This window comes from Microcebus murinus, chromosome 8 (assembly GCF_040939455.1).
Source record: "Microcebus murinus isolate Inina chromosome 8, M.murinus_Inina_mat1.0, whole genome shotgun sequence".
NCBI lineage: Eukaryota > Metazoa > Chordata > Mammalia > Primates > Cheirogaleidae > Microcebus > Microcebus murinus.
The window spans coordinates 96,081,902-96,104,643 of NC_134111.1; the positions used below are offsets into that span (position 1 = coordinate 96,081,902).

Here is a 22,742-nt window from a genome sequence, read left to right on the forward strand (position 1 = left end):
TGCCCAGGCTCCGAGGTCAGCTCCATACTGACTCGCTGTGTGACTTTGGGCAGTTTCTTAACCTCTCTGTTGCTCAGCATCGTCATCTGTCAATGGCTTATAGGCATAAAAAGAATAATGCATGTAAAGGGGGTTATCACAGTACTTGGCACAATAAATGCTATTGTTATTGTGTACTATTATAAATGGATGATTGTTAAATGCAAAAAATAAGCCATAGAATAGTATGTCATATGATCACACCTGTAGGGAAACAAAAAGACAGACATTTTCTCTAAACATATGTTTTTGTTTTTGTTTTTGTTTTGAGACACATACTCATTCTGTTGCCTGGGGTAGAGTGCCATGGCGTCAGCCTAGCTCACAGCAACCTCAAACTCCTGGGCTCAAGCAATCCTCCTGCCTCAGCCTCCTGAGTAGCTGGGACTACAGGCATGCACCACCATGCCCTACTAATTTTTTTTCTATATATTTTTAGTTGGCCAATTAATTTCTTTCTATTTTTAGTAGAGACATGGCGTCACTCTTGCTCAGGCTGGTCTCGAACTCCTGACCTTGAGCAATCCTCCTGCGTTGGCCTCCCAGAATGCTAGGATTACAGGCATGACCCACCGAGCCCAGCCTAAACATATGTTTATAAATGAACATTTCTAGAAGAATATACATACAGGAAACGGCATGTCTCAGAAATGAAAATGCAAGCCAGTGCTATTCATTTTCTACTTTGTGTATGTATTACCATCAGCAAATGTGACCTTTATAATAAAGAATAATTACCATTTCTTTTTCACCATTAGGTCATTGACTCCACAAACATTACTGACAACCTTTAATATATGCCTAAATTTCACAAATCAAAACTGTAATTTATATATATTTTTCCTTTTCTTTGTGCTTTATCATCATCATCAAATAGTTACTATTTATTAGGTATCCATAAAAATACTAAAAGCTTAGATTTTTAAAGGAAACAAATACAGAAAAGACAACAATAAAATATAAAGTATAATTATACTGGCAAACCATTTAGGGGCATCATGAGAGCATAAAACTTAACAATATATATTGCACAAATTCTAAACTATAACCTAAAAGCAAAACTAAATAATGACTTCAGATAACCTTTAACAAAACAGAATGTAAATTAATCATATTTCTAAGTAAGATTAATTAACATAAGTTTAAAAGCTCCCATTTTTTTCTAAATACAAGGTTCAGGAAATAACTGCTTCTTTATTAAGTTTAGAAATTATCTTCATTTTGATTGTAACTTATATATAAACTCCCTAAATTATCTTTTGTGAATCCAGTACTTTACAACAACATATTATTTAGATACATAACAAAATGCATGCTTGACTATAAAAGGGTAACTGAGAAAGACACAACCAATTAATTGGCTATAAATCTCTTTAATGTGTTTCATCTTAGACGTGCAATACCGAACCCAGTGAGCTAATGGAAGTTTGCAGAGAAAAAAAAAAGGGAGTGGAAATGTTTAACACAATGGTAAGAATAATAAAACTCCATTTAGTATAGAAATGTGTCCTGATTTGAGAAAGTGCCATATAAAATATTTCCCCCAAAAAGTAAAGCAGAAGATGGTTATTTGCATTGTTGAAGAACGCTGATCCCTCTGCTTTGTCCCATCTCCTCCCTCCCCAACATCCCGCCCCCACACCACCCCCACGCCACCCCACCAGCCACACGGACTTCCTTGTGCCTGATTTGTGAATAAGCTCTGTTCTTTCCCAGCTTTTGTACATGCTATCCTGTCCCAGAAGTGCACCCCTCCCTCGCCTTGGCTGACTCATCTCTCAGTGCTCCTATGGAGAGACCCCCTGCTCCCCTGCCCCTGCCCTGGAGAATGAGATGTCTCTCCAAGAGGCTTCTAGAGTCATCCATCTCACCTGTTACCAGCAAACTTTCTTTATCTGTGTGTGCCCCCCAACCCCACACCCACCAGACCATGTGCTCCTGGAGAGTACTGTCCAGGTGCCCAAGGTCATGTTGGTAAAGAAGGGCAGAGAACAACAAATGCTTAACAAAATAGTAAGATCAGCCCTGCCCCTACTCCAAGTGAATAGAGTCAGCCCTTCATATCCCTGGGTTCTACATTTGGAGATTCAACCAACCCAGATTGAAAATATTAAAAATAAATAAAGAATAACAATACAACAGTGAAAAACTACAAATAAAAATACAGTATAACAATTATATACATAGCATTTACATTGCACTGGGTATCATAAATAACCTAGAGATGATTTAAAGTATTCAGGAGGATGTGTGTAGGTTATACGCAACTGCTATGCTTATCTTATAACCACAGATTTTCGTATCCACAGGTGTCCTGGAACCAATCCCCCATGGATACCAAGGGACTAGTGCAAATGTTTTCTTACGTTTCTGAACGGCCATCCCCAGAACACTGGTTTACAGTAGTTATGCAAAACGGCAATGATCACACACCAAAGTCTGCAGAGCACAACTCCACACTGTGAGCAATGACCCTGAATGCAGCCATGTTGGTGTCTTTCTGTTGTTGAGATATAACATAGGTGTCGTTATGCCTTCATTTTAACCATTTTAAACAGCAAATGGAAAAACTAACATAAAACACTAAATGTCTCCTTTTTTATAGCCATAAAGGCTTTGTGATTTTATATTCAATGCTGTTTTTTATATTAATAGGTATTTTGTTATAGGATACATTTTTAAAGGAAATACATTAAACCTTGGATAACACTAGAAAACCTGTCAAAAAGCTGAGAATTTCCCAAATACCCATCTTTGAAATAGTCATTTGTTAGTTTACCCAATTTGAGTGAATAATTTATCCACAGCAATGTAGAGAATATTTCTGTTTTCGTTAAATTGTTTCATATAAAAGAAAGGGTCAGATTGGGGGAAAAAATGGTGGATTAGTGGTGACCTCCTGGCTCTCTGCTCCCAGAGAAGGAGGTGAGGGACTCAGAGGGCTACACACAAGTGGATTGCTGGTGAAACAACATGGGACATGGAGCAAAGAGAAAAAAAAGGTGAACGGGAGATACAATGGCAAAGACTGGAGAGTGCGAGATGCACAACAGGGAATAGAGTGTGGGGCGGCCACGCCCGCCCGGTCAGCCATCGCAGCGTGACCTGAGCACCCACAGGAGGATGCTGGGCTCCTCCACTGACCCCCCACCCACTGAGACAGGGATGCACCTGAAGTCGGTACAAAGTCATGGCAACAGATGACAGGCTCTGTGGAGAGGAGACAAGAGCAGGAAACATTCTGAACTCCCCAGCGCTCTATACTGGAACCGCACTGGGCAGGGAAGGGACTGGTCTGAGTGGTTACTTCCCACAACCATGGGAGGGAGTTCAGAGACAGATATCTCACCTCTGGTGCTCAGCGGGCCCAGAACAAAGGAGATCAATGCTGAAAAGGGGGCTCTGCCCCTGGAAACCACTGATGGTTCGGCTGTCTCAAGGCAAGACAGAAACAGCAGGACCCCATGCTAGGCAGACATGAGACTACAGGCTGTGATGCAGAGGGGACATCTGGCGGCCTGCTGATTCAGCCCCTCAAACCGGCATTGGCCAACTCCTGAGCGGTCACCCCAGCATTAGCTCTCCAGGGGCGGGTGGCCGCCATTTGGGGGGTCTACAGCCCGGAGACACTGCAGTGCACTGTGGTTTCCCAGCACCCCTCCCCCAATGGGGGGACTTTCATGCTGGACACGGCGGGCTCCGCTCTTGTAGGAGGGGAGAAGCAAGAAAAGCCGCTCTCTCTGTGTGACTGGCATGCCAGGCTTACATATTAGGGGCTCCCCCTAGTGGCAGATCAAGCAACCATAGAGGCACACACAACCAAGCTTGCAGGCACCAGCTACAATCTTACCCCCACCTTAAAGAACAGGGTCCAAGTAAACCTCAGGAATGGCAAGACCCTTCCCAAAGCTCAGGGCATTTGTGTACACCATCCGGGGGAACACAGCCTAAAACAGAGCCATCAGATTATCTTGATATCTGGCTCCTCCACACAAACTACAATCAACAGCACAGAGGGTAACCCAGCAGCTTAATACAGTGCCCTCCACTTCGAGCTATTAGAGGGCAGTGGAGTCAAACACACAAGTGCGATCTACCACCTGGGAGTTTAAGCTCGGGGACCAAACTCACTAATCTCCATTAGCAAGAGGCAAAGACAACAGGTTACATAGGAAACCCAATTTGCTAAAATACCTCTAAGGCAATAAAGGACCAGAGCACTTCTCCCCAGCACTGCCAAGGAATGATCCTTGGGGACTTGGAGATAGGGCCATAAATCAGTCCTAGCATCCCCAGTTCTCAACCAAGTAGTCTGATGAGAAAGAAACAGTGAAAGAACACAGGAAACATGAAAGATCAGAGAGAAAAATCACTCTCAAAAGAAATCATTAGATCCTCAACAATGGATGACAATTTAAACAAAATGATTAAAATGACAGAGGAAGCCTTCCAAATATGGATCGTAAGAAAACTCAATGGAATTGAAGAGAAAATAGAAACCCAACACAAAGAAACCACAAGGACAATACAGTAAATGAATGAAAAATTCTCTAAATAAATTGAAATTTTATAAAAGAACCAAACAGAAATATGGAAATGAAAGAGATATTCAAGGAACTACAAAACATAGTGGAAAGCCATAAGAATAGGATGAATCATACATAGGAAAAATCTCAGAGTTTGAAGATAATACATATGTGCTAAACAAATCAGATGAAGAAAAAGAACACAGAAGCAAGAGATAAGAACAAAACATACAAGAATTATGGGATTATGTAAAGAAACCAAATATAAGAAGTACAGGTATCTTGGAGAGAAAAGATGCTTTCAGACTCAAGGTTCAGAGTTAGAAAACAAACTTCCAGCCAAATGGAAACCAAAAGAAAGTGGGGGTAGTAATTCTTATATCAGATAACATAAACTTTAAAATAGTAAAAGTAAATAAAGGCAAAGATGGTCACTACATAATGGTAAAAGGAAAATCCAACACAAAGACTTAATAATTCTTAATATTTATGCACCCATCAAAGGAGTACCCACATACATAAAGCAAACCCTGTTTGACCTAAATAGCATGATAAACAGTAATGCCATAGTAGCTGGGGATTTCTACACCCCACTGACTGAACTAGACAGATCCTCCAAGCACAAAATAAGCAAAGAAACAATGGACTTAAACAGAACTCTAGAACAAATAGGTCTAACAGGCATCTATAGAACATTTCACCCAAAGAAAGCCAAATATACATTCTTCTCATCAGCTTATGGAACTTTCTCTAAAATCAATCATATCCTAGGCCACAAATCAGATCTCAACAAATTAAAAAAAAAATAGAAATTATTCTATGTATCTTCTCATACCACGGTGTAAATTAGAGATCAGTTCCAACAAAAACACTCACCACTTCACAAAGTCATGGAAATTAAACAATCGATTGCTGAGTGACTGTTGGACCAGGGAGGAGATCCAGACAGAAATCAAAAGAGTCTTTGAACTAAATGATAACAGGGACAAAAGTTATCAAAATCTGTAGGATATAGCAAAAACATTCCTGAGAGGAAAACTAATAGCATTAAATGCTCACATCCAAAAGACAGAAAGCTAACAAATCAACAAACTAATAAACCATCTCAAAGAACTGGAAAAGGAAGAGCATATTAATTCTAAACCTACCAGAAGAAAAGAGATCAGAGCAAAACTAAATGAAATTAAGAACAAAAGAACTATACAGGAGATTAATAAAACCAAAAGTTGGTTTTTCGAAAAGATAAATCAAATTGACAGCCCTCTTGCTAGATTGACAAGAACTAGAAAGGAAAGGACTCTAATAAACTCAATTGGAAAGGAAAAAGGAGAGGTCATTATAGACATCACAAAAATACAAAACATTATCTTTGAATACTATAAAAATCTATATGTCCCCAAACTACAAACACAGAGGAAATGAACAAATGCTTAGAAACACACAACCTTCCTAAGGTCAATCAGGAAGAAATAGAATTACTGAACAGACCAATATCAAGCACAGAAATTGAAGCAGCAATTAAAAATATTCTGACAAAAACAGATGTAGACCTGGACCAGATGTGTTCACACCTGAATTTTACCAAACTTACAAAGAAGAATTCATACCTATACTGCAGAAATTGTTCCACAACATTGAGAAGGATGGTGTCCTCCCCAACTCATTCAACAAAGCCAATATTACCTTGACACCAAAGCTAGGAAAGGACACAACAAAAAAGAAAACTACAGACCAATATCCCTCATGAATATAGATTCAAAAATCCTCAATAAAATCTCAGTAAACCGAATCAAACAGCATATCAAAAAAATAATACATGATGACCAGGTGGACTTTATCCCAGAGATTCAAGTTTGGTTCAACATACGCAAATCTATAAATGCAATTCACCACATAGATAAAAGCAAGAACAAAGATCATTTGATTCTCTCAATAGACACAGAAAAATCATTTGACAAAATCCAGCACACTTCTATGATAAAAATTCTTAACAAAATAGGTATAGATGGGCATACATTAAAATTATTAAAGCCATATATGATAAACCCACACCCAATATCATACTGAATGAGGAAAATTGAAAGCATTCCCGCTTAGAACTTGGAACCAGACAAGGTTACCTACTATTCCACTTCTATTCAACATAGAGCTGGAAGTCCTTGCCAGAGCAATCAGATGAGAGGGGAGCTAAGGGTATCCCCCCAAATGAGGGCAGAAGAGGTCAAACTTTCCCTCTATGCTGACAATATGATGTTATATCTAGAAAATCCCAAAGATTCAACCAAGAGACTCCTGGAATTGATAAATGAATTTATGAATGTCACAAATCAGTGACATTCATATACACTAATAATAGTCAAGCCAAAAATCAAATCAAAGACTCAATACCTTTCATAATAAGCATCAAAAATTAAATATTTAGGAATATATTTAATGAAGGAGGTGAGAGACAAAAATAGCAAAGGGACAAAAATAACAAAAACAGCATGGTATTGGCACAAGAACAGAGATGTAGACCTTTGCCACAGGCCTGAGAACCCAGATATAAAACCATCCTCATATTGTCATCTAATCTTGGACAAAGCAGACAAAAATATACATTGAGGAAAAGAATCTCTATTCAATAAATGGTGCTGGGAAAATTGGATAACCACATGCAGAAGACTGAAATTGGATCCCCAACTTTCACCTCTCATAAAACTCATGATGGATAACGGACTTAAACCTAAGGTGTGAAACCTTAAGAATTCTGGAAGAAAATGTTGGAAAAACTCTTACAGACATCGACCTCAGCAAATAATTTATGAAGAAGACCCCCAAAGCAATCACTGCAGCAACAAAAATAAATAAATGGGGCCTGATTAAATTAAAAAGCTTCTGCACAGCCAAGAGAACTATCATTAGAGTGAACAGACAACCTACAGAATGGGAAAAAAATATCTGCATTCTTCACATCCGATAAAGGGCTGATAACAAGAATCTATATAGAACTTAAGAAAATTAACAAGAAAAAAATCAAATAACCCCATCATTAAATGGGCAAAGGATTTGAACAGAAAATTTTCAAAAAAAGACAGAATAATGGCCAGGAAATATATAAAACAGTGCTCAACATCTCTAATCATTAGGGAAATACAAATCAAAACCACAATGAGATATTACCTAACTCCAATGAGAATGGCTTTTAGCAAAAAGCCCCCAAACGACAAATGCTGGTAAGGATGTGGAAAGATTGGAACACTCTTACACTGCTGGAGGGACTGCAAATTAGTATAACCCCTGTTGAATGTAATTTGGAGATATCTCAAAGAGCTAAAAATAGAAATACTATTTGATCCAGCAATTCCACTACTAGGCATCTACTCAAAGGAAAAAAAAAACATTCTATAATAAAGATATCTGCACTCAAATGTGTATAGCAGCGCAATTCACAATTGCAAAGATGTGGGAACAACTCAAGTGGCCATCAGTACATCAGTGGATTAATAAAATGTGGTATATGTATACCATGGAATACTCCTCAACTACAAAAAACTACAGTGAACCAGCACCTCTTACATTATGCTGGATAGAGCTTGAGCCCATCCTTCAAAGTGAGGTATCACAAGAATGGAGCTTACAAGTAAATATTCAGGCTTACTTTTCTATAGGGCTACAACAGAATTAACTTTGGGATGAACAGACATAAACAGCAGCCCTATAAAAGACATTTTCATAACTAGAAAATTATTAAATAATCACAGGAATTTTACATCATTTTAAAAAGATCTTTAAAGAAATAGCTCATCCACTCCTAAGCCTGTGCTCTCCACTCATGTATAATAACATGATATTAAATATGGCAGATTCAGTTTAGCAAAAAGAAAAACTGTCCAATGAAATGACTCACTTTCACATGCAGTATCCCTGATTTTTTTTTTTTTTTTTGGCTACTTTATGCACAGAATTGCCTCTATGGCTTATGGCTTTCAGTTTTTGAGACGGTGAAGTCAAAAAACAGATCCACTGAATCCAGAAACGACAATCAGCTTGACAGCTGAGGACACTCTGGCACGCCATGTGAAGCCACTAGATCATCTCTTTCTTTCTACTCAAAGGCCAAATTGACACGTGTCATCAGACCTGTTATTTGTGCCTCCCTACTGCTGCAGCGGGCTCCCAGGCCAGCTGTACAAATAAAGGATGAAGGAGATCAGAGTGGACACAGAATTGCACGCCTCCCTACCCTCTGAGGCCAGGGCATTCCTTTAGGATTTTGTCCCTTGTTGACTGTCTAAGTCAGGAGCATCTCTTGAGCAGGGCTAAGATCAAATTACTTTTACTTCACAACAACTTAGTAGAAGAGACCAGAACATAAGAGGATATGTACAGAAGATTTTAAAACCAAAATCTTCAAATCAGCCTTTTTGGCTACAACTGATCCGCTTGCACCTGGAGACCAAACCCTGTGAGGAATGACAAAAATCTAAGAAATCCTCCATCATTTTAGCAGTATGAAGACTGGGAGAAATAACTACAAACAGACAACTACAAATTCATGTACAGCCACACTTTTTATGCAACTACTTTATGCTCTTTCCCAGCTAGAAGCTGAACCAGTGTCAAAAATATACACATAAATGAATAAATGATGACTAAATGAACAAGAAAGATACGTTTGTTATACTAATGATACAGAATGTTCCATATCACCCTTGCACTCTAAGACCATGACACTACCCATCAAAATTGTTCCAGGAAAGGGAAAGAATTTACGTGTTAGGCTTGACTAGGTACAGACCTTGCACTTCTTAATGCAAGCAGAAGCACTGAGAAATGTGGATTATTATCCCCATATAGATGGGGACAAAAGCTTACTCAGGAGGTATAACTTATTCAAACTCAGACACCTAGTAAGCTCAAATTCACACCCAGACTGGTCAATCTCTCTCCAAAACCTCTCCTCTTCCCACCCCAGCCTGGCACGATGGAGGGCCCTCTGACCAGACCACAGTCACCACGCTTCTGGAGTGACATCTCAATTTCTTCAAGCTTCATCTTATTTTTACACTTTAAAAAAAATGTATCTGCACGTATTCTATGTTCTTTTATGAAGTTTCTTCAGAAATCATGATTGGTAAATTAATCAAAGACCTTTATTTTTATAGTTCTCAAATCTAATTTTCTAGTCCCATCCCATATCTTCAACTGTTTTCTAGAAACTTTCTCGGCTCTTCTTCCCCTGTTCATTCACACGCATCATGTCAAAGCTGAGCTCATCCCTCCCACCTCCTCCTTCCCTGTCTCTGCGGATGGTGACTGTTCTTTCCATCAACAAGGCTCGCCACCCAGCCATCAGCTTTTCCTCATTCTCCAAGCCCTTCCCACGACGAAGTCTGTCACATCTTGCTGTGAACCAAAGCTCACGTGCCTGTCTTACTGTCATCCCACTGCTGGACGCCTGGGTCTTGGTCTTGCCGCCTCTTGCATGGGTTACCCCAGCACCAGCCTCCCTTGCTTCCCTAACCCCGATCTGCTCTCCCCTCCCCCACACCACTGTCTACTAATTGTCCTCAGTCTCCCTATCCTTGCATCCTTGCATTCATCAAAACCTCCAGTGGGCACAACCTCCCTTCCATCACCCCAGCCAACCTTACCTGTGCAGTTTCCACTCCCACACCCTCGGCTCCACTCACACGTTACCCTGAGGCGAGAATAGCCCTTTTTCACCTGCAGCTCAAATGCTACCATCCTCCCACCAAAAATAGGATAATAATCACAGTAACAATAATAACTGCTACCAGGCCCGGGGCACTTAGTCTGTCCTAGGCATGACATAGTGCTGTACTTTCTTCTCATGCAATGCTGGCCACCCTATAAAGCGGAAAGTCATCCCTGAATCTACTTACTCATCCCCCAAAGAGGAAGGTGAGGCTCAGAGTGTGGCTCTGACTTCAAATTGCTGCTTCCCCTTTTTATCCCCATCCTGATCAATCTTATGCTCTTCCAGACCCTCATATGTACCCTAATATAATTAACACCTGAAGACTCTCACCCCCTATTTCCCACTATTGTCATGTGTATGCTACTTTACTTAATATCTGCTTGGGATGATGTCTTCAGGTAAGCATTTTGAGGCCAGGGATCCGTGTACACTTTTATTTCTGCCCCAGCACCTTGGCCACTGTCTTGTACAGTATAAATTCTAAACACATACCCACGGATTGCTTAATAGATTAAAACTTCTGTAGTTAATGAAAGAGCATTCTTTTTACTGCATCCATCCTTTGTCTGTTTCCCTTGTTGTTCTTATTCCATTGTTACTATTATTATTCTCTTATTACTTTTTAATTCTTCCCTCCTCTTTAATGCTCAATTGTAATTCAACCAGTAAGACACCAGGTGTCAGTATAACATCACTTAAGCCCCTAAACAGGCCTCCACGTGCAGTGCTAGTTCTTTTGACAATGCCTCCAGGGTCCTCCCATCACAGGAAAAGGTCTGTTGGGTACCAGGAAGAGTCATAAACGTACATAATGAAAAGGTGTTACTCAAATAGTAGACAGTCCAAGGCGACTGGACTGCAGAGTCCAGCAGCAGAGTATTTTCTTATCCCTATTAATAATGAGATAGGGATGAACTGATGATTCTAGCCTGGAGTAACACTAACTGGGGGTGTTTAGCTGTGTTAGGAGGCAGCATCGTGCAGGGGAAAGAAGCCAGCACTGAGACCCAGAACACATGGCTTTGAGGCTGAACAGTAAGGTCACCCTTGGGCCAGGTCACCGAAGAATGGTTTTCCCACTTTAAAACATGGCAGTTACTCAGTTAATACCAGTTTGCTGGAGAATATATCTGGTGCTTGTTTTTCCATTCTTGGGATACTTAACTGAGTAGCACCTAAGTGGACACATAGGTGCTACAGTAATAGGGTATTGGGCAGGTGGGAGGGGGGAGGGGGGCGGGTATATACATACATAATGAGTGAGATGTGCACCATCTGGGGGATGGTCATGATGGAGACTCAGACTTTTGGGGGGAGGGGGGGAAATGGGCATTTATTGAAACCTTAAAATCTGTACCCCCATAATATGCCAAAATAAAAAAAAAATTAAAAAAAAAATAAATAAAATAAAACATGGCAGTTGTATCATCCAACACCTGCACTGCTGTAGGAACTGAGTAAGGCAGTGCGAGGGCTCCAGCTAAGCCCTTTGTTGAGCTATAAAGCAGCTGACTCCTTTTCCTTCTTCCTGCTCTGTTCTCGTGGCCTCCCTGCCCCTCGGCCTTCCCTGGCCTCCTCTTCCTCCTGGTTGTAGACCCCTCTGGATCCCCCCAGGGTTTTCTGGCCTCCTCTCACTTTCTCTTGGGCAAACTCTTTGGAACCTGTGGCTATTGCCTTAGATGGCGAAAGACGTGATAAAGGACCTTGAGTGGAGGTGGTTTGGTCATCCTGGGCTACCCAGGCAGGCCCTAAACACCATCACACGTATGCTTGCAAGGAGCACGCAGGGGGAGAACTCTCACAGACACGGAGAGGAAGGCGACGTGAACGGGGCGAAGACTGGAGTGAGCAGGCCGGAGCCAAGGAAGCCACACAGCGCCGACAGCCACCAGAGGCTAGAGGAGGAGGGGACAGAGTCTCCCCAGAGCCTACGGAGGGACCCCTGCAGTGCCAATGCCTTGCTTTTTGGACTTCAGGCTTCTAGAACTTGTAAGAGAATACATTTCTGTTGTATTAGGCCACCAAGTACATAAAATTTGTTCCGATAGCCACAGGAACTGATACGATGCTCTTCCTGCAGGCTGTGGCCTGGTGACCTCTATTTCCGCTGGGCCCAAGCTCACGTGTTAACCCACAGCCCCCTGTCTCTCTGCAGCCCCCCATATGCTCCTGCAAAACCAAGTTAGGGCACCAAATTATCCGCACAGGGAGGGTGCAAGGGTCTTTGCTCTGATGCATACCAAGCCTGGCCCTCACTGGGCAGGGAGAAGTAATTGCTGGAGAGGATCTTGTTTGTCTGTCTTGCTGGGCCCTGAGCTCCAGGCTTTGGGGGGACTTTCTTCTTTACCACTGAGGCCTCATGGCCCAGCACGTGGCAAGTGCTCAGCTTTTATTTGCTGAATAAATAGAACTGTCATTGCTGAATTATCATCATTCATTGCAGTTAAGATTGTATGATAGAGAAGTGAAAAAAACAAGCCATCTTGGAGACATCGTTGTCTCCATGTGGATTTCTTGGCAAGTTATTTAAAATGATGTTTGAAAGGAGAAGCTTGCTTTCTTTCCTAAAACCTTTATGATTCCACACCTTAGCTAATTTAGTCAGATGCTACCCTTGCACCAGAAGAGGTGTTCTTATATTCAGTGCTGTACATTTTCCTATACAGACTATTTCCCCCTAAAATGTGCCCTGCTCTTGGGTGCACCTGCATCGCTAGCCCGTATTTCTTGCCAATAACAAGGCTGCCTCAGCATCGGCAGTGACCCTGCTCCTCCCGAGGTCAGTGTGGCCCCGTATTTGCTGAGCTCTGCACCGGGCCAGGCTGGCCCGGGTTCACACTGGGTCGCGCAGCTCGGCAGTTGTTGCTATGGAACTGAACTCCACGGAGGATACCACAGGCCCGGCTGCAAATCACTGACAACTGAATGAGGTGACAGACCAGGGAAGGTACTCTAAAACCTGCCCTCAGGCCCAAACAGCAACTAGGATTCCAAAAGGAGGTTCTGTTATATTAGCTCTATACCTACACTTACCCTGTTTGGAAAATAAATAATACATTCTACGGTATAGTAGGCAAATGTAAGCTTGCTCTCTCCCCTTTCTCACACACAAATGCTAGATTTAAAGACAGAGGATTGTCAGCATACTGAAAGCAAGGTCAGCTGGAGTTATTCTCTGAAACAGGTATCAGTGACTGCTGCTGCTTCTCCCACTATGATTACTAATAGGCTAAATAATAGAAAATGATAGGCAGGGATCCTTCCTCTATCTCCCCAGGCCTTCTGAACCCTTTTTGAAAATACTTCCTTAAGCACCTATATAGGATATCCTGCAGCTGAAGATTCGTCCTTTAACTTTTGCAAGTTTTCCATTCTTCAAAAATCAAGGTTACTACTCATGACAAGGGGGAACGCTTTAACAAGCTGAGCCAGAGTTGTAAACTAGAAGCTGGTAGCTAAATTCCACTAGGAAACTGGTTTAATTGTTAAGCACTAATAATTTTCGGATTTAGGTTTCAGAAAAAGTATGAATTCTGATGCTTTTGCATGACAAATACCTCGTCCAGCTCCCTGCAGCCCCCTGTGCGATGGCCTCATCCTGGGCCAAAAACTCAGGTTTCCTGCTGTCTCCTAAAGGCTTCTGATCTGCCCCTCAGACAGGGACTTCATTTATCAGGGAATTCTCCATCAGCCACGCAACAAGCCAGAGAGTTCTTGGAGAAGAAAGATGTGGCAGGAAAAACAAAAAGGCTGAAACCGAAAGCTCAAGGGTTGGGGACAGACCAACTTTGCCAATTTTCAGTTGTCACTGGAACTTGTTTACATCAAAATAGAACACAATCAACTTACGTGAACTTTGGGCCACACAAATTATTGCTCTGAACCATTTATCCAGCTACAGTGAGAAAGTGTCCTAAAACACAGCTGTGTGAGTGATAAAGAGATTGAGTTCTAGAACTCTGAGTGCAAATAATTTAATGAAATGAAAACCTGAATAATTAAAATTTCCCAAGTAAATTCCATTTTTATCATTGAATGCAGGGACGAGTGAAGGAGATTGCAGGAAAAATACTTCAAATTTTTTTAGTGATTTGAAATTCCCAAAAGGAAGAGTGACTCCCTAATGTTTGATTTTGGTTTTCCACCCAAAAACTATAAGATAATTCTTGAATTTTAAGCCATTTGACCTCCTTGTTTATAAAACCACCACATCACAAGGTTTTGTTGATTTCACCATTGCTGAACTCCCTTAAATGAAAAACAATATGGGTCTATTTTATTCTGGGAAAAAACTATAGAAGGTGTCTTTATTATTATCCTAGTTAGTAAAACTTATAAAAGGCCCTCATCCTAGTTTGTAAGGACATGTCATTTTCCCTGCAAGGAGAAAACCATTAAATACATAGGAGCTTCCTCCCCTGAAACTGACAAAGAATAATATCAAATCCTGCCCAATGCCACCTCATTCATACCCTTAGAGAGGGACTAAGAGGTTCAGGGAAATGTTAGGGCCTAGGCACAAGACATTTTGGAAACCAATTGAATAGATATATGTGAACATCCCGTTTCAGAGAACCACAGGATACCAGAGCTGAGAGGCACAGACCAGCCCCTGTAGCACAAATCCTTGTTTCACAGGTGAGGGCCCTGAACCCCCAAAAGGTCAAAGGGTTAGTCCTGTCTCCTACCCTCAGCAGAGCTCTTTCCAAGTCACCATTGTGGCTTTAAGACACCTGAACTTAGCAACAGTCTTATTTGTTGCTGCTGCTCAAAGTGTTTATTTCTGACCCTACCTGAAATTCACAAGGGAATGTGAACTATGTGAGATTACTCCATTTCATAGCAGGCTTAAATGCTAGTGTGGGGGGAGAGAGACCTTTTCTTGGGTACAGCAGGCACCCCTACGGGTCCCCTGCATGCTGGCCTGGCCACCAGCTCAGGCTCCCAAATTCTGTCCAGGCTGGAGCTTGAATTTTAATTTATTGATTTATGTGTACTAACCGCCTATTATGTGCTATCTACTGTGATAATCTCAAAGAAGTACAAACAAAAATAAAAGGATGCCCTAGTTCCCAGAGGGGAGAGAGAAAGGTAGGCAAATTCCATTTCTAGGTTGTCCACTATGGGTCAGGCGTCAGGATTAACTTCTTACTCATGTTCTCGAGACACCCTTTGAGGAGTGTGTGCTTGCAATCACTCGCGCCCAACCAGAGCTACAGGACAGGGCAGGAGAGTGCAATGGAAGAGAGCCCGGGGACAGCCTGTAAGGGTTCCCACGAGGGAAACCTCAGCACTGGCTGGGCGAGCAGGAAGCTCTGTAGGTGCATCTCCACCGAGCTCCTTTGGGAAGGGAAGGAGATACAGAGGCTGAGTGGAAGTGGGATAGCATTCAGAGAGAGCAGAAGAATGAGAATACTCAGACTATGTTGCAGAGGGAAGGAGCAGCCCACCTGCTGTAGCAGGAGAGGTCAAAGGGACAGTAACAAGGATAACAGATAAAAACACAAGCAGAGACCTGTGGGCCTCCAAACAGTACATTGATGAGGCTGGACTTTATTCTCCATGGTACAGAGCCAGCCTTGCCTGTCCACAATTGCTTTTAGACATAGCAGTTTTGGTGTAGGGTCTTGATCAAATTACCCACTTGGGCATTAACCCAAAGGAAAGAAATAATTTCCTTCTTAGGAATGCCCAGCTATGCTATGAATGGGCTGCACAGCCTCAGGGAGCTTCCTCAAGCCTCTGGAATTCGATGTGTTCTTATGTTTATATTCCACTTGGAGCTGCCACTGCAGCGTGGAAGGTTGGCTGGCTGCTGAGGACTTGAGAGTGTCGTCCTCTCAAACCACCTCCCAACTATGCACAGGCCACGCTCCCAAATTCTTAGCTGGAAAATGTGCTCGGTCTCGCAGCCTCTCCATGGGGGAAGCCATCCATCTCTGGAAGGGCAGAGGTTCCCTGGTGTTGCACACACAGCTCTCTCTGACCACCCAGAAACGGACACACACACAGCGGAGCCCAGCCCAGCCCTGGAGCCTTCATCTCGTGCAGAGACTGCTTCAACACGCAAAGGCTTGTGCCTGCTTAGCAGCCCAAGGAAATAGAAGAGAAGGGCCAATGGGGTAAATATGAGGAAACTGAGGCTTGGTCAGATTGAAGTGCCTACCCGAGTTCACAAAGCGATGCTAAAACCCAGCTGTTGGAACCTTAGTGTAATGGTCTTTCCGTGATGGTGGAGCAAATGAGGCTGCTGAAGCCAGACACTGGGGTGTGGTTCTTGGCTCTTCTACATCCTGGCAAGATGTTTAGAGCTCTTGGGAATTCAGGATTGCTGTGCTGGCAGATGGAAATAATAATAATACCTTCCTCGTAGAGCTGTTGTGGGATTAAACCAGGGCTTCTTGGCCCTGGCACAGTTGGTGTTTGGGGGTGGATAATTCTTTGGTGTGCGGGCTGTCCTGTGCATTGTAAGACGTAGAACAGCACCCTTGGCCTCTGTCCACTAGAAACCAGTAGCACCCTCTGAACCCAGCTGTGAAAGCGAAAAATAATCTCTGGATATTGCCAGGTGTCTCCCGGGGAAGAGGCAAAATTATCCCACCTGGAAACCACTGCATTAGAGGGACTGAGGTTTGTAAAGGCCCACAGCAGGGGTCCTCAAACTACAGCCTGCGGACCACATGTGGCCTGCCAAGGACATTTATTCGCATGGTCTTTTTGCCACCGCTGCCTGTCCTGCTTAGCAGCCGACTCGTCCTGGCCCCACAGTGCGCATGTGTGGAATGTGCGCCGCACTCTCCAAAGGCTCTCCAATTGTCTGAGGGACAGTGAACTGGCCCCCTCTTTAAAAAGTTTGAGGACCCCTGACCCACAGCACTGCTGTTAAACAACTCTCAGCCTCATTTAAATTGGAAGACCAACCAAGCTGGCCTTATCAAAGCAACTGGTCCTTTTAGTTTTGTGGTCTCCCATTCTCTTCCCACTAGAGAGCTGATCAAATGTGTTCCTCTTGGGCCTCAAGCTCAAAGGTCTTAAAGTTTAGATACACTGAGTTGCTTTTCTTTTTTTCTTTCTGCATTTGTATAGTCTTGGTATGTTTATATTAATAACCTCACAAGAAGGCCAGGATTTTTTTTCTAAATAATTTGTACATTTACATGGAAAAGCTAAAGCACTTCTTAGATCACTAGGTTTTACTGTCCTAACTTTGTTTCCTTACAGCTTCACTTTTACATTATGTTGTGAAGGTGGATTGAAAAAAGCTCAAGAGAAATTCTGATGACCGAAATGTTTGATGTATTGAAGAAGAAACAAAGCAGTTTAAGCATTAAGGGGTTTGTACTCTGTACTCAGTAAGGTAGCCTCTTACAGTAAAACAGCTCTACAAAGGAACCCCACACATATCACACACCTCCTGTGTGAGGATAAATCAATACAGTGGGGAAAATACATGATCCCTTCTTTCAGGAAGGCAATGTTTTGCATCCTCCTAGACTGCTCTTTACTGACCTGTGCTTTTCGAATGTCAGGCACAACCCTGTAGGATTGATGTGGACACTGTTATGGATTAAACATTTGTGCCCCCCCCCACCAAAGCTGATATGTTGAATTCCTAACCGATTGATTTGGACACTGTTATGGATTAAACATTTGTGCCCCCCCCCCAAAGCTGATATGTTGAATTCCTAACCTCCAGTGTCATAGTATTAGGAACTGGGGTCTTTGGGAGGTAATTATGTCATCAGAGTAGAGGTCTCAGGAATGGGGTTAGTGCCCCTAAAAATGGGACCCCGGAGAGTTCTTTCTCTCTACCATGAAAGAATACAATGAGGAGACAGCCACTTGCAAGCCAGGAAAAGGGCCCTCATCAAACACTAAATCTACTGGCACCTTGACCTTGGACTTCCTAGCCTCCAGAAATGTGTGAGAAATAAATTTCTGTTGTTTAAGCCACCCAGTCTATGATATTGTGTTATAGCAGCCTGAATGGATTAAGAGACATTTCAAAAGAATCATTGATCTGACTCAAAAATTGGCCAGACCTTCTAAAGCACACTCTTTTTTTTACAAAATTGTGGGAGTCATTTTAATTAAAGAATTGTTTGATCTAATACTTCATCATAAACGAATTGACGGGCTGCCAACTGCTTCTGTCAGAACATAGGGAAGATGTTAATAAATGTTCAAGAGACCTGATAGACGGTAACCAAGAGAGTTCTTGTGCTTTGCAGAATAGAGAATGTAGCATAGTTCTCAAGAGCTCTGTTCTGGGCAGACTTGAGCAAGACACTAACCTGCTCTATGCTTTGGTCTCCTGAGCTAAAAAAAAAAAGGTGATATGATAAGATAATTGTTGTGAGAAGTCAATGAGCTAAACCATTTTGAGTGCATAGAACAGTGCCTGGCACATAATAAGCATGCAATAAATATAGCTATTTCCTCAATTAGAACACTATTCCACATGTTTCAATAGGTACCATCCAAAAAAAAAAAAGTCCTGTGGTCAAATTCTGGAAAGACGAAACAAAGTTGTTTCCTCTGCCCCCCCCCCCCCTTACGGCAGTACTTCTCAGAGCCATTAAGGTGCTGATATATCAAGATGGTGACCCAGTATGCACCACTTGACATCAGGATCCTTTCTTCAGACAGCAATTTATAAGACTAGAGTCACGTATAAAACATTGCCATGAATCACTGCTCCCAAGACTGTCTTCTAAGCCTGACACACAGTCAACTATAATTGGGAATGCTTACAAGAATGTGAAAAACGTTGATTGTAAAAAAAATATATAAACATTACCAATGACCAAAACGTGCTAAAGGTCTGGGACTGCTTAATGTCAAATATTCACAATGGCTCAAAATTGAGGTGTGCTGCCCACGTGGGTGTTTACATCACTTACCCGAGACCCCTTCTGCGGAAAGCACTGGCAAGCAGAGCAATCTCTTCCTTCGCAAGGACCAATGTATTTCTTTCCACTCTGGAAAGTAAAACATCTTATTTAGTATATCAGTCACATCACTCACTTGGGTACATAATATACACGTTATGACAAGCACTCTTGGTCTATCTAACTCATGAGAATTCCAAGCATACAGTTACCTTTGAATTCATGAGAAGAACAGACTAATATTGACATGTAAAAAGGTGAAGAATTGACGCTGGGTCTTAATAAAAAGGAGGGTTGATTATATGAGCAAGAGACTTCCCAAACTGTGGACACTGGAGGGAAAAAAAAGCCTCCTTCTAAAGCCATTTTGCTTTAACTAGAATCTTCTATGATTTCTCTCTCCTGGTAAGACTTAATTTACTAAGTTGTGAACAATCTTACACTGTAAACTGTGTAGTTAGGCAAGCCGTGAGTATACAGTGAGTCTATTTTCAGTGAAAAGCTTGGCTTTGCTTTTTCAGCACCCCTTTGCTTTCCCTCCAAGATCAGCAAGGATATGTCTCCCTCATCAAATTGTCCTTCCTAGGAAAATTCTCTACTTACAGCCATGGCCCTCAGATTGGTCTTTCTATAACTTGCAGAGACTCCAAGATGGTTCCTCTAATGTGTTTCTCAACCAGAAAGCTCCTGAACTTGCATCATTTGGGCCCTTTCCCCACTTTTAGCTAACTTTTCTTCAACACTTTCTTTGAAGAGTCACCACCACCCTGAGACACACACACACACACACACACACACACACACACACACGTGTGCACACACACACATACACGTGTGTACATACACACACACACAAGTACCCTTAGGGAAGAATTGGCACTTGGTTCTCGTGAATCCGCATCACCTACACCCAGAGTCATCAGCCACTTCAGTGTAAAAGTACAGTCAGTCCCCAAGTAAGTACATCCATAAGTGGATCCCTCAATGACACACAGAGCCCTTGAGTCACCAGCATCAGTGCAACGTGATGAGCAATGAGTGCCCATTCACAGGTGGGGCTGCAGGCTGGGAAGGAGGGCTAGTTGAGGCCCCCACGTGGTGGTAAAAGCAGCTCTTGGTGGTAGGCCCTGAGAACATGGGTAGGAAGATCAAGAAGGCATCAGAAATAAACTTTGCCTGGTTCATGGTCTTGCCTAGTCCAGCCCTCACTGCACCACATATATATTAATCACACATTTTTATAAGTAATAGACATTTTCAAACTTAAGGCTGTGAACTTAAGCCTTTATTCCAATGTATAATGGGAAAACATAGAACAACTGAAACGCTATAGTTTATAGAACTTTATAGTTCTCATATATGCAAGACATATATATGTATACATATATACATATGTACCTGTGTGCATAGGTATGTGTGAATGAATATGAATATATGAATATACACATATAGATACATATATATGGCAAGGAGTCTACCCAGCACACATTTTTTTCTTTTCAATCACACAATTTAGACTTCTTTTTTGAAGAAAACTATGTTCAGACACAACCCAAAAGAAATAGTCTTTAAGCACTAATTTAAAAAAGACATCTTTATAAACAAAATTCTCATGAGTTATTAAAAGTATATAAGAATTTGAAGCTTGACAAGAGCCAAGCAATTAGATAATTTAAGATAAAAAAATGTATTTGGAGTTTCAGAAATACATGGCTCTTGAGTTCTGAGTAACATTGTTATCTACAAATGCAGAAATATTAAGTTCAAAACCCTGATAAGGTTAAAAAAAATTAAATTACATGGGGCCAGGTCAGGACAGCATGAAAGCACTTGAAGTAACCAGCCTGAATACTTGGGTTCATTTAGGGTTGGGCTTCATTACTATGTGTTCACTGAAATATCAAAGCAACCAGAGAGAAAAAGAAGGTCGGTTGATTAGATGGCTTGATAACAAGGGCAAGTTGGTTTTCTTTTTCTTTTTTTCTTTTTTTTTCTTTTTTTTTTTTTTTGGTGCTTATTTTTGCTAAGCATCCATGAGACGTTTGCAGCAAAATTACATTTCAGGGAAGAATCCGTTTAAAACAGATTAGCAGATTCTAGTAAAGAAACAGGAATAGTCACATATAAAGCTTTGAGTTAGGCCACTAAAAGAAAAAAGCAAGAGGTGATTTTAGCCTCTAAAAAGTTCTTCCACATTAACATTCCCCAATGAATTTATAGAGGAAGAGTCTGCACCTCAAAGATAGATTATATACACCCATTAAAAAAAGATAAAGACAATTTCTCAGATAACTACACATTCAAAGTATGAACCACATCCACAGGGCATACACTTAACACTCTCAAAAACTCATGTTACCCTTCTTCAAAGAGGAGAAAGGAAAAGTCACTACCTGCTTATCTCAAATATTTTTAAACAAATATTTGTCACATAGAAAATTCTAGAGAAGTAGTCCTAAATTTCTAGAAGATTAATAATCTGTACTACATTTGTGCCTCTATTTTCTTTTTTGAAAAACAAATAATACAGACATGTGCTTTTGAAAAGACATGTGCTTTTCAAAAATTTTAAATAGCACAAAAGAGTATAACAGAAGAAATTTTCTCTGCCAATCCTGGCCCTAAGTTCCCTCCCATATAGAGCCTTTTTCTCAAGGTTGTATTTGGTCATTAACATGCATAATTCACACAATGATCATACACATACACACACGGGAAGCAGGCACATGAGCACATGTGCACCAATGTGTACACACACACAGTTTTGGTGATTTTGAACTTGTTTTATTTTTACCCAAATGGCTTATTACTCTGTAATTTGCTGTTTCACATAATTTTAAGTCTTCAAAATCCTTCTGAAGTCATGCATGTCGCTATCCCTCAGATGGAGAACCATAACCTGTTTAGCCAGTCCCTATTGATGGCTCCCTTCTTTCGCTACCGAATGCTACCCTGCAACTAATATTCTTGTGCATATTTATCTTTGTACATAAGTCAAAATAAATATGTAAGATAAATTTCAAAAACACACATTCCTGTATCAATAAGTGTGTATTACACCAACTTGTATTGCTATCTTTAAAACTCAACTATAGCCATTCTCTTTGAAATCTCTAGAATCTCTACATACTCCTACCACAATCTGGTAGGAGGGTCCAGAATAGAACCACCTTTGGTTCAGGACTTACATTTACTCATACAGAACATAAGAAACAAAAGAAGTAAAATTTAAGACTCTGCAGACTTTTACAATAGAAAAAAAGAATAATGCCAAAATAAACTTAGAAAAATCAGGTAGGAGAAGTAGAGAAAATATACACATGTATATGTCACAGTGTGTTTCCACTCATTATTTCAGGTGATGGTCTCAAATGCATATGAACCATTGGGCAAGTCTTACCCCTACTTAGCAGAGGAGATAACTAAGTCTTGGATAGGTTAAGGGCTGTATCATCAGCAGAACCAAGGACCAAGGGCTCCTCATTCCTTGATTTAGGTATTTTCTGCTCCCAACTGGTTAACAAAACAAAAAAGAAGAAGGTAACATCCTAATTTGATTTGCTTAGAAAAGCCCTGTGATAA

General features: G+C 41.3%; 1 protein-coding gene across 2 annotated transcripts in view; it reads right to left on the bottom strand.

Annotated features, from left to right (window-relative positions):
* Positions 1-22,742, bottom strand: part of COL4A4 (collagen type IV alpha 4 chain) — a 119,589-nt gene that overhangs the window by 80,141 nt on the left and 16,706 nt on the right. For both annotated transcript variants that reach the window (XM_076005995.1, XM_076005994.1), the window contains exon 4: positions 19,173-19,250. In XM_076005995.1, the coding sequence (XP_075862110.1) occupies positions 19,173-19,250 (78 nt within the window). The remainder of the gene's footprint in view (positions 1-19,172; positions 19,251-22,742) is intronic.